At 44.6% G+C, this 13346-nt stretch overlaps 1 protein-coding gene across 1 annotated transcript in view; it reads right to left on the minus strand.

Annotated features, from left to right (window-relative positions):
- hdac5 (histone deacetylase 5) overlaps positions 1–13346 on the minus strand; it is a 38184-nt gene that overhangs the window by 17482 nt on the left and 7356 nt on the right. Inside the window, exons 3-14 of the mRNA XM_008295374.1 lie at positions 11324–11571; positions 11056–11200; positions 10836–10941; positions 8327–8460; positions 5249–5380; positions 5023–5132; positions 1977–2093; positions 1143–1254; positions 849–959; positions 562–755; positions 364–482; positions 45–240 (exon numbers count right to left, since the gene is read on the minus strand). Of these exons, the coding sequence (XP_008293596.1) occupies positions 45–240; positions 364–482; positions 562–755; positions 849–959; positions 1143–1254; positions 1977–2093; positions 5023–5132; positions 5249–5380; positions 8327–8460; positions 10836–10941; positions 11056–11200; positions 11324–11571 (1724 nt within the window). The remainder of the gene's footprint in view (positions 1–44; positions 241–363; positions 483–561; positions 756–848; positions 960–1142; positions 1255–1976; positions 2094–5022; positions 5133–5248; positions 5381–8326; positions 8461–10835; positions 10942–11055; positions 11201–11323; positions 11572–13346) is intronic.

Below are 13346 nucleotides of genomic sequence, written 5' to 3' on the forward strand. Positions count from 1 at the left end.
TGCCGTCTGGTGACTACGCATCCAAAAGCAGCTCATACACAAACCTGCGTGTAGCACCCCCTCTCCTCTTCATCGCCCTCCCTCAGCTGGATGACTTCATCGTCCTCTTCCTCTTCGTCCAGCTCGCTCTCGGTACTCTCCCCTTTGATGTGAATGCTCCCGCGCTCCTCCTCGCCCTTCACGTGCACACCGAGTCGCTCGGACGAATGTGTGCTATCGTCTGAGCTCTCCTTCTGAAGCCTGATCGGATCAATAACAGGGCAGACTTGAACAAACATGTCCAGGTGTTCACAAAAGCATACATTACATAGATACAGATATCAGTCAGTCAGTAAAAGTTCTTTGTTGTCATAAATATCCCACCTGTGAAGGCCCACCCCTATGTCATCCTCCTGCATGTCATTGGTCTCTGTTAGCTCCTCCTCTGTCTCCTCTGGGTGGGTGGGTGGTGGCCTGGGAAGCTCCGCCCCCTTTGAAAGCATCTAAACACACAAGTTCATGTTAGCATGCGGTCATGTGTAGGCTAATTAGTCTAAACTAACTGCGTGTGAACCTGCGTACCTTGTAGTGTTTCTCCAGGAAGTGCTGGTGTTGCTGCTGGACCACCAGCTGCTGCAGGGCCTGGGGCGACTGGGGCAAAGGTGCACTCTGGGTCCGAGCCAGTGGTCGGTGGCGAGGCAGCTTGTTGACCGCCCGCATGCCACTGGACACGCCTCTCTCCGCCGTAACCAGCGGCGACTGGCTGTACATGGGGACTGAATGGGTGGAGGATCGAAACAGAGAGACAATGAGCTCGATGCTCAGGTGGACATCATGACTTTTAGAGCATGTGTGTGTGTTTGTAGCACCTAGCATAGCAGTCTGTTGTCTGGCCTGCTCCAGCAGTAGTACATGCTGCAGTAACGAGGAATGGGCTGAGTGAGAGCTGGGGGGTGGAGTCTCCACATCATGTCCTACGCCTGCAAAGACACATTGTTATATCCCTAATTAGTCTAAATTACTGAACCAGTTAGTAGAAATTCCTTCTTTTATTTTCCCCATACCAAAAACTTACATCGCACCACACTTTGTAATATACTATATACGGTTTTAATGTCATAAAAATGCAGAATAATTTATTAAATTCTGTGCTAAGTGTTTACCTGCAGGTAGGGAAGATGTGGAGAGAAACTTCCCTGTTAGAGCCCCGCCCCCTCGCAACGATTGGATGGCTTGACGCTCGGCCTCTTGCTGACTGGACAGCTTCTGTGGGGTCTGCAGGGGGGGGAACAACGGTTACCACATAACACGGTCGGCACAACAGCGGACAGCATCTTGTTAGAAATAATGGCAGCTGTGTATAATTCAATTGGACGTGTTTTACGTCTTGTTCGGGTGTTCTAAAAACTTTCGCACAAAAAATCCCCTTTTTTAATAATTCATGCATGAGAGCACTTGGACTAAAAAGCTCCAAGCTGCGGCATAAGAACAACGCTGCTCCTTGTTTCTGCGTCTTTCGTATGAATCATCAGCTGGGGAGGACACTGACTTCTTTCCAACTCGCAGGTCTTTAAGGATCTGCTGCTCAAGTCTCGGTGCCAGATACCACAGGGCACCTTCAGAGGTCTTGTGGACTCCGCGTCTTGGCACGTCTGAGCTGTTTTGATGGCACGCGGAGGACCAACAGCGTATTACGCAGGTGTGGTCCTAATGCTTTAGCTCATCGGTGAACGCACACGTCCCTGTGTGAACCCGTCATTTCAAAAACTGCTTCAAATTTTGAGCTTTTCTGCAAGTCTGCTGGAATAAAATATGTTGTTGGCTTAGCTAACAGTCAATTGCCCTGTCCACTGAGCCACAAAAAGAAAAAAAATAGTAAACCTCGCTACTGGAACTTCACACAAAAACAGTTCTCTGGGGGGGCTGGTGTTGTGTATGTCCAGCATGCATTCATGTGCCCCGAGATGCACTTGTGAATGTATGTTGCATGGACCTACCGTGATGTGTGTGTTGGCAGGAAGTCCCAGGGAAATATTCGGCAGGGAGGGTGAGGTGTAGAGACTCAGAGGACTCAATGTCCCATCAGCTCCCAACGTCTGATGCAGAGATCTCAGCTGCAGACAGACAGACAGTTTAAATTTCTTGCTCCGTGGAGTCTTCGCAGTAGCCGAAAGGGGGATCGGAGGTTCAGACAACAAACTAAAATCGTCCAGCTGTTTCATCCCACTTCAGGTTTACACAACACTTCAGATATCAGTCCTCATAAATGTGAAAAGCTAAACAGCACATAGTGGGATAAATGATAAGGCTCGGGAGCCAGCATTTTTTGCTTATTCCTGTCGGTGTAAACACGCCATTTCCCAGAAATTATGTTTCTGTGCGGCGATTACAAAAACAGGAAACCTTCACAACATTTGTTCCGCGATCGCTCAAATTCAACAAACAAGACTGTTGTAAGTCTGGAAGGTCACCATTTCCCCGCTGCACATGACTCCTCGCAGCCTTCTAAAAAAAACATTGACGCAGCGGTGCCCAGTGTTGTGTCAGTATTTAACACCACCCAAATCGAACTGGACTAGATAAATTCTTGCTAGCCTTAAAACTGTCAGTTTAATCTATGGTCCTGAAAAAAACTGACTTCTCAATTTGATTTCTCAATAAAGCACACATTGATACACAAATCAATGATTAAGATGAGAGATATTTTGCTTCATTCTGAGTATAAACACATTTTAGCGTTGACAGTAAATACTGAAAGCTTTCCCGCACTGATAAAGTTGCTGCAACAGTATTTGTGGACATCTTTTCCAGGCAAGCAGCTGTTTCCAGCAGCTGGACTGTCGTGAACAACACTGAACAAGTTACTCTATCACGTAGATCAGGTATGAGAGTCACTTTACTATTAAACCACTGTAAAGAGATTCACAACATTATTGGTTGTTTAGTGTGGAGGGCTGCAGCTCGTTCGCTGTGTTTAACACTTTGTGTTTTTCCAGGCCAATTGTTGAGTTTTGCTTGGAGTCATAATTTTTAACTACAGTCGTGACTCGATACTCCGACACTAAATGTAAAACCTTCTTTTATGTCGGATAGCAAGGCTGTCGGATTGTCAAGATGGAGGTCGAGATACAAGGAGGGCTTAATGCTGGAAGGCTCATTTGTTGTTAATAATTATTGTTTATAGCTGTCAAAATAACTAGTAGGGCTGGTCCAATTAATGGCCCAATTAATGATGAATATCCGAATATTCAGGGGAAACTTCCACCCCGGGGGAGCACTCCGACAGGGTGGAAGTGGCCAGAACATACAGGCAGTACTTGGCTGCTGATGCTAGCTTAGTTAGTGGTCACAGTTTTGTTTCCACCACCGTTACCATCTGTATTTACGTCTGCAAACACTGAGAACGCTCGCTGCGTGTGACGTCGTCGTGTCCTCTTCTGCGCATGCGGGACACTTTTGGGTCGTATGAAGTTCACACAGCAGATCACATACAAGTCGCATTTAATTGGAAATGTGAACAAACTTGCAAAAAAATGGGATTTCACAAAAAAATCCGAAATGAGCGTTAAGTCCTACAGTCTGAACGTAGCCAATCTGTGGGATTGTTCAGTCAGATAATACGCCGTTATCCTGATTGGTGACATAAAATGTTACGTCGGAGTCGGAATCCAAGGCTGTCGGTATGTTAAGGCTGTTTTCTATGAGTTCCGTTCATTTTTCCTAAAAACCTGTCGGATAGCAAGTTTTAGGATTGTTAAGGGTCAGATTATGGAGTCACGACTGTATTTAATTCATAATTCAGTAACCTTGTGTTCTTCAAATTCCTCGTGTAAACAAGCAGATTTTGTGACAAACATTTACTGTCACCGGTTTGAAACATCCACAATATGTCAGTCATTTAACGATTAATCTGTTATTAATTGTTAACACGGTTGACTATCAGTTAAGGAATCAAATGCACCAATAGATATGAGTTGCAGTGTACTCCAAGGCTCCATTGTGCATTATACACTACATGCTTCCACTGGACTTCTTCTTTTTTTGTTGTTGGGAAACTGCATTCCTTACTATCATGAGGCTGACCACATACAGACATATTTCTCCTTAAAACTGAGCAAAACATCTAATCTTCAGTCACACAGGGATGTCAAATGCAGGATGGACAGCCTAATGAGCGTAAAACCAAAATCGTCCTCATCTGTCCTGCATATTCCACTTGTGGTTCAGGCGGTTTTCGTGGGCCTCTGTTTTCCAATATTTGTACACATGCAAAGAAATCTGTGTGTCAGTTTTGATTCTCTTTTCAAATTTGACAAACAAAGAAGACTCTATTATTATTACGAGTTGGGTTTTTGTTTTTTTTCTCCCTCACATTCGGTCTATTGTTAAAACGGCAGCGGCCCTGGTAGCGCAACAAACTATAAATAAAACGCGTACAATCTCACAACATGTGCACCGCATTTAGAAAAGGCAGCAGCGGTAAAGTCAGAAACCCCAAATATAGACGTGCTTCATCAATGCAGGCGGCACAATCGAACACAGAAATAAACACAACTAAATACAGAAACGCGGCAAAACACGAGCGAATGCAAAAAAAATCCTGCAAGCTACACGAGACCCAGTCAGTTGGTCCTCACTGTTTTCTCACCGTTACATGTTCCCCCCGTCGAGCTCCAGAGGTGACCAAGCGTTTCCATGGCTGTTCCCACACAGTGGAACAGTTTACTGACAGGTCTCTCCCATCAATCATCACTTCTAAACCTCTTTTTATAGAACTGGCTTGATGCCTCGTTAATTACCAGCAGAGCTAAGAAACTGATTAAATGTTGCCCGTTGCAGTGATTTACCTTCTTATTATTGTTAAGTTTTTGTTGACTTTAAGACACTTAAATCCACACTTCACGCCTTTAAAGTTCATATAGAAACCGACTTGACCCACAGTGAACTGCAGGGGGCAAGCTCAAGCTGCGTGTTCAGCCTGAGGAAATGAAACCAGCTTATGTCCTATATGGTCAGCGTCTATTTTAATGTAGGTTCGTGTACCTCGGTCTGTATATTGGGGACTGATCCTGTGTTGCCATTGGCGATAGCTGTATTGGAACTGTTGGGACTGCTGGGACCTGAACCCGGAGCGCTGTTGCAGAGAGACGAAACTGGTCGAAGGACACGAGCACAGACAGAAAAAAGGAGGTTAAGTCACATGAATTCGCATTATTAAAGAAAACTGACTTCACACATTATGACTGAAAAGCTGCCCGTCTGCGCTCACCTGATATCTCTATGGCTCTCTTCTTAAAGGTGCTGATGACAGTTCCGTCCTTCCTGCGGAGGAGAGGGGAGCTCCGCCTCTCGGCCACCTTCTGCTTCAACCGCGAACGCACCTTCAGGTTGGGCTCTGAGACTGGATGAGAGACCCGGGGAGAAAGCGTTGGTGTCTACAGGAACCTTACAGTGTCTATTCAGAATAAAGATCAAACGAGTTTATGTGGACTGCTGATCTTGCCTTTTTCAGTTTTAATTTTTTTGTAGTCGTTTTCTATCTTGCATTAAATGTTCCACTGTGAGTCTCTTGGTAAAGTGCAGTGTTTTGCTTGGCAGGAGATATTGGCAGGGGTATTTTAGGGCACCTGGTGATTTACCAACAGGAGGCTCCCCGGGCGGATGCAGAAGCGCAGGCAGGCCGTCTGCTAATCCTACATTACACTATGGCTGGCCAGTTTGTCGGTAAATGAGCGGTGACGTCGGGAGTATTTTAAGCTACCTTTGGTCTAAATGTCAAGGTGAAGAGGACGGAGCAGGAAGCGGAAAAAAATATCCAGGTTTTACTGGTTCCAGCTGCCCAAACAGTACCTGGATCCAGGAAAACTTTGGATGTTTTGTCGCCGGTTACCCAGTGGCATCAGGACAGCCGGTGACAGATCTGACTGACCTGCTGTGCTATGAATCCATCTACTTTTGTTAACCTGTGCAACTCTGGATACACTATCTCACGACATATATTTACAAAGCACTGTTAATGTTTATACTGGTTGGATAATTACTGGGATAATTAGAGAACTACAGACTTAAATGGGGTCAAATGAGGTCTGACTGATTTGCATAGGTGCTGTTGAAGAAGACCTGCACTGGGCATGTCTACAAAGCAGTGGAGCTCAAAAGAAACTGTAGTGCTGACTAGAAAGAAGGAAACTTTTAGCTCTTGGAAGGCTTTGCCACGTGTGAAGAAACTTTACTTTATAACCCGATGTTGCCAGCTCAAGAGGAGGTCGGTGTTTGACAAAGTTATGAAAAGGAAAACGTTTAGATTTCTGATTAGATGCAAACCAATTTGATGGAAAGTCAGGAAAATACCTACACAAGAAGGAGGCCTTTCCAGCTCTAAGATATCAATACTGTATAACAATCGGGTTTTATTCCAGTGGCCAAAATGACCACAAGTGGTACGCAGGGTCTGTGGGGTACCAGGTTATGATAAAGACAAGACATCAAGTGTGTAGCGTGGCTGCTGATCCTTGACTTTATCAGGCTAACGTTAGCAGTTCTGTCCTGCTCCTTTATGAGATTTAGGGAATTTTAACCACAGTCAACATTCTCTGAGATAGTGCACCAAACACATCTGTAACTTGCCATTCTGAAAGATTTTGCTCTTTTGATGCAAAAAGAAGTAAATAACCAACGCCATTATGTAGGTTTCATCACAGATTTTTCACTGAAGCCACTTGGCTCCACATGAATGCTGCTCCTTTATTATCATATCTTCTTGCGCTTGAACGTCAGTCGGCGAAGATGCTGACTTTCCGCAGATATGTATCATTAGCCTCAGGCGTACAGCGTGTTATGTATGTAGCAATCATTTGCATATTTAAGACAAGTTAACATGAGCCAGCTGGGAACATTAAAAAGTCTGCGAGCTGATGTGATGTTAATAGGCCAGCTGTTAAAGTGTTCCAGAAATGAGAAGCCTGCTTTTGTCTACCCCTGTGTGAAATCAAGCACCCCCATCAGTCAAGCGTCTATCTACATTTCGCAGAATCTTCCAGAAAATCTGCAGAAGAAAGAGTGGAGGTGTGGGACTGAGGTCATGTAACCCTTGAACTTCACATAGTTTCCACCATCTAGACTGTCTCGGACTGTCGTAGGTGTTTTTGGGGGGTATTTTGGGGCACTGCTGGGTAAACAGTCTAACTGGAAATACATACACACTATCCAGGAGCTTCTACTTGTCTAGCCAGCTATGTATCAGTTATTTTTTTCCCACAGATTGGTTGTGCTCGTAGCTTACTAGCTGGAACATCGGCTTTAACTTGCTGATGAAGTTTGGTACCCAGATCCCTCAGAATACTGGTTACAGCCAAATAACTCATCGAAAACAAACTTAATTCATATTTTAAAATAAGAAGAACTCAATATGATGGAAAACATGTTTAAGGAAAGTGACTTTTTGTAATCCGGCGTTTTTGAGCTACACCGAAATTGACCACCAGGGGGCGATCAAGATATTTTGGCTTCACTTCTGAGAAGCCATCATGAACATCTGTCTGAACAAACTGTGATAAACAGCTGGACTTTTTGCAGTATTTCAACTTGACGTTTACATTAGAATTTTGTGCAGAAATCGTAAATCTATACGTGAATAGAAATGCACTTACAGTCAGCTCACTACATCTGACTTTAAAACTAAAATACATATTTCTATGTACGTTAAAGTAATTTAGATTTTTTTTTTAGCAGTGGATTTGTGCATTATAAAAGCATTTTGTACCTGCACCTGCTAATGAGCTATCACACTATGAGTAAGCGTCCTAACATGCTAATTCCACAACAGGAAAGACCGGATGTTCTCTCCAGTTAGTTTAAAGAAAAAAAAAAAACACTGTAATCTCTGTTAACTGCATATATTCCATGTGAAAACGTCAAGTTTGACAGACATAACAACAGTAACTAAGGCGGATGGGATTTAAAACGGACAGAACCAGTTCCACGCCCCTGATCTGTCACCTCTCAAGTCAAAAGAAAAACTTTCACATGGTGTCGGATGTATTTGAAATCCTCTGTGTGTGTGTGTGTGTGTGTTTGTGTGTGTGTGTGTTATCTCTAGGTTTGGACAACCTCTTCCCCGATGAGTCACACTGAGTCATCAAGCACACACATCCAGAGACACACACACACGTATATGTCTAAATATATATATAAACACAACACTCCACCTTCGCACAGTCCTTCGTCAAACGATTACACCGCAAGTGACAAATCACACACACACACACACACACACACACACACACACACACACAGACACACACACATCCTCCCACTGTCTGGGTCTGCCTCAGTCTGTGTCTCCTACCCGTCTTGCGAAGTGGGAAGTCGTCTTTGCCCTCGTAGTTCCCCAGCAGTGGGGGCAGTTTATAGGAGGGAGGAGTTCCTGGGGTGTTACTCTGCGGAGGAGAGCTCTGCTCCAGGGAGGTGTGCTGGGCTCCCCTGCAGAAACACACACACAAGGAAAAGGCATATTAGATAACTGCTCACAATAATAAGGGATGAAGTGTTGCATTACAGCTGGCATGCCCAGTGTACTTCTACTTCATTTAGCCATTTCCTATGTTTCCTAGAATGCATTTCTGCCATTGATTTGGGTTGAGGTAAAAGCTTCTGACGCTACAACCTGAGCTTTTCTTTAGTTGTTTGAGATCAGGGAAACATTTCTAGCTGCTGTTGGGCGTGCTCAGTTTAACCGGACACAGCAGGGAACGCATTATATCCACGTGTCTGTTCAAGTGACAGTTTATGGTCATTCAGACATAGGTGTGTGATATGCAAATACGTGTTAGGGCGACGTGTTGGAAGTGTTATAGCAATATTACTAAGAGACACAGGTGCTTATCCACATATCACGGAAAAAAATTGCCATCACGTTCACATAATGAGAGGTTTATGACTGATCAGAAAAAAAAGAGCGACCGACTGAAAATATAAAACGAGCCTATTAAAAGATAGACGAAAACCGAATTATCTGTCAGGGTGACATTTTGCAGGATGTAAAGGAGAGAACAAGCTTTATTTATCTCCTTCCCGCAGTGGGGAAAACGCAACTGTGGGAAAGCAAGGGCTCCGTTAGAACGAGCGATTCCAGCAGCAATAAATCAAACTTTGATTGCTGTCATAGTGCCTCATTAAGATAATGCGCTTGACTGAAGGATCCTCGGCGAGAGCAGACTCAACTTTTATTTTGAACACCCCAGACTGGATGTCATCTACCACAGTCAAGAACAGCTCACGTTAATTACAGGTACGGGCCTTTTTGTGAAACTTCAGTGGAACTACAGTATTTGAGAGGCGTGGTCGTGTTGTACACGGAGAATTATTTACCAAGACAAGAGACAAAAAGCTAAAGACTCTCCTCTCTTCATTGAGAGGCGAACTCCAGCCCACAGATGGTTTTTCAGCATCACTGCTGTAACGCTGCACCATACATGCACTGTTTACAGCTGAGTCACATTACCTCAGTAAGTTACCTAAGCAGGCTGGCCAGCGTTTACTCTATTACATAAATGGCATACTGTAAACATGAAACTAAGCTATTTATTAATTTTGGTGTCGTGCTCCTTCCTATATATATATATAACCTTGGTAAACACACCGAACACTGACAGTCCCCCTCTGAAGCCAGAACTCTCTGAAGGTGTCCAATGGTATCAAGCATCAAGACAGATCCTTTAAATCCTGGAAGTTGCAAAGCGATGCCTCCGTGGATCTGATTTGTTTTTCCAGCACATCCCACAGATGCTCAATCGGACTGGGATCTGGGGGGATTTGAAGGCCGAGCCAACACCCTGAAGTCTTTGTGACTCTCGCTGAGAGAAGCCATCAGAGAATACTGTTGCCATCGAGTGGTGTATATGGTCTGCAGCGATGTTGAGGTGGGTGTGATGTGTCAGAGCAACAGCCACGTGAGTGCAGAACCCGAGGTTTCCCAGCAGAACGTCATCCAGAGCATCACACTGCCTCCACCAGCTTGCCTTCTTCCCGTCCTGCTGTCACCTCTTTCTCGGTTAAACAATGCACAGGCTGTCCACGTGATGTAAACGACAAATGTGTGTTCTTTTTCTATCCTAGAAGCATGACGGTTTTCAGCAGATAATTGCTACAGATGCTCCTCTACGGGATCTGCCTACCAGTTGTCCTTCCTTGAATTACTTTTGGTATATACTAACCACTGCATCATACCAGAAACACCTCACGAGATCTGTCATTTGGAGATCCTCTGACACAGTCATGAAACGCTGCCCAAGTTTCCTACATCAACTTCAAAAAACTGACTGTTCCCTCGCAGCCTTTATATATATCCCTTTGACAGGTGTTGTGACAAGATAATCAATGTTACTCACTTCACGTGTTTGTGGTTGCAGCGTTGGTTGATATAGCTGACCTTCGTGTGTTTACTTGTACACTTAAAGCCTACACACAAAAAAAGTGGTGCAACTTTCTGCAAATCACTGTTTACCCTTGTCTAAATCTCCAAACTGCAGCTGTCAGGAAAACAACACGTCATCATAAAGCCTACTGCGCAGACTATGCAGATTAAAGTATCCTAAAACAGCAACATCACACTGCATCTGTCTCCTTGCCGTGTTAAGTGTACGGAGCTTCCCGAGCCCTAATCTGAGGGCGGAGTGTTTTGAGTCTTACATTAATTTTCAGAGTTGGGCACGTTAAGGACATGTCATGTAAAGGCCAAGTAATTCTAGTTTGGAAACCTAATTAAACACTCTCAGGCCATCCATGTGTCAGGAAGAAATATTTTCACAAAATGCAAAAACCAACATAGAAACAGGTTTCCTCTGTGTAATCCTCACCAGCACTTTGGGGAGAAGGAATGGTTGAGTCCACCGGGACCAGGCTCTTTCTTGCTGAGAAGGAACTCCTGCAGCTTTAGCTTTACCTCGGTGCTGGCAATGGCACCTTTAAAAACACAGACGGCAATCAGGACATGTCACTGTTTGTACATCAACAGCTGGTAGACACAGAGCAGCATGTGCGTAGCAGGCAGGCAGCACTAGCAGGGGTGTAACCTACTCTCTTTGCCTTTCTCCTTGTTCCTCAGCAGCAGCAGTTGTTGCTCCAGTCGCTGTTTCTCCTGTTCTTCGTGTCTTTGTTGCTCCAGTTTCCTCTTCTGCTCCAGCTCCTGCTGCCGCTTTGCTGCCAGCAGCTCCTGTTGTTGCTTACACACACACACATGTATTTCCATACACAGGTTACTGAGTGACTCCTGGGTTGACTGATCAACCGACAAAGCAGAGATGGGAGTCAGTGAGGAAGGCTGCCGTGCTGTCATCTCGCCTACCTTTAAATGCTCCTGCAGCTGGACTTCATGCTGTCTTGTTAACACTTCGTGTTTTTTCTGGAACTCTGCGAACAGCAGCTGTTTCTGGAGTTCCTGCTGCTGTTTGAGCAGCACGAGTTCCTGCTGGAGCTGCTGCTCTCTCATGGCTGTGTCCACTGCTGCACCCCCAGACAGAGAGCCCACCCTGGGCTCTGTTCGTAGGTCCACTGGGCCCCCTCCTCCTCCTGGGCCTTCTGCAGGACCCCCACCTGGAAATGAAGCAAATGACAAGGCGTCAGTTCCATTGATCCTGATCGTAGAGCTGTATCTCTGTCTGCTTTTATATTTGTTTTCAGCTGCACAACTGCACTTTTAAGTTCCTGCAATTTTTTTTATAAACTCATGTCATTGTTGATTTTCTTTGCATTATGTTTTCCTAATCATTATCTTTATATTGTTTTCAACCAGCAAAACTAGGCTGAGAAGATTCTCAGCTGAACTGACAAATAACTGGAGGCCAATTAGTCCAACCCTTCTGCATCCAGCCACTCACAGACTAATGGAACCTGCTCAGATTACTCTCTGCGCCTGAAACACCACTAAAACTCCACGACGGCCAATAGAGACCATCTTCTATAAAACCATTCAAAGGCCTGACAAACCTTTGAAAGGGTTTTCAACACAACACAAACCAAACCTTTGTGATGTTTTATCTCCTGACAAGCCTGAACGCTGCTTGACATCCTCTGGCAAAAGGTGATCGGGCCTTTATGGTTCGTGGCCCTAAGTGACGGAATTCTCTGCCAGAGAATCTCAGACTGGCTCTTCTTTCTAAACATTACTGAAAACCCTCTTTCATCAAAAGGTCTGCCTTCAAATGGTGCACCTCCACTGTGGTTATTCTATCTTGTTCTTTTATTTGCTGTTGTTTTTGTCTTGTCGCCTTTATATTTTTAACATCTGCTTTGTGCAGCATTTTGTAGCGTTGCTTTACAAAGTGCCGTCTAAATTAGGTTGTTATTCTCATCTTTAAAGTCGAGGTTACACTTGGAACACACATTCAAACAATGTGAAAGGTGCTGCAGAAAACGATGGTCCAACCAGCTCTTCAAAGAAGCATCCTGCGGCCTTCACATTATCAAAGAACCTGTTAAAGCTAAAATGATGAAAGGTACATAGCCTGCAAACTGATTCAGTCAGTTTCACAGCGAAGCATTAGCTAACACTAGCTACCACCACACATATTGACAGCGGGATTCCACAGACATAGCATAACACTCAAAACCTGCTGCCTACATTACCCACAATGCACCTACAACTCTGTGGCTACACTGAATGTATAACATATGAGGGCCGCTCGTGGAGCTGCTGATGCATTACTACGCCTAAACTGTAATCAATAACAGTGGTGACACCAGGAATGTGAGTTGCGCTCAAGTATGTGTATGCAAACTTGTTATTTTGAGACAAAGGGAGCATTTCATCCTTTCACACAGCAATGGGACATAAAGAGTCTGTCATTTTCTAAATTAAACTACTGGAATACATGAACTGACTACCTCGTGTCAAACAGGACTTCCATTTTGAAGTCTTGATCATCTTGTTGGCATTTACTTGCCTGAAGTTCCCGGCTGACAGTTGCTTAATAACTTTAGTCCGTAGATGTTAACTGAACCGTAACTCTGAACTTGACAAGTTTATTTCCTGGTCCAGAAAACAAACAAGCACCAAAATGAAAGCTCGCCCTCTTGCTTTGCCGCAGCCCGACACTGTAGGTGCGCTGAAGGTGCAGGCAGTGAAAAAAAACATACATTCTGCGACAGCGCCGCACGGCAAACAGTCTGCATACGTTCAGTGTCGTCATGGCGCAGCTCTTGACAGCTTGGTCAGAGATTCTGGTGTGTTATGCTAGCGGTGACTAACGTAGCCTCGAGCAGAGACGAGGAGCAGGCTGCAGAGGTCTGGTAAGCTCACTTCTTTCTAACTCCAAACTCCAAAGGGGTGTTTTTACTATTTCAGACTTGAAGCCTTCGTCCAGAGTTGA

The sequence above is a fragment of the Stegastes partitus genome, unplaced genomic scaffold (genome assembly GCF_000690725.1).
Source record: "Stegastes partitus isolate 25-593 unplaced genomic scaffold, Stegastes_partitus-1.0.2 Scaffold1041, whole genome shotgun sequence".
In the NCBI taxonomy this organism is placed as follows: Eukaryota; Metazoa; Chordata; class Actinopteri; family Pomacentridae; genus Stegastes; species Stegastes partitus.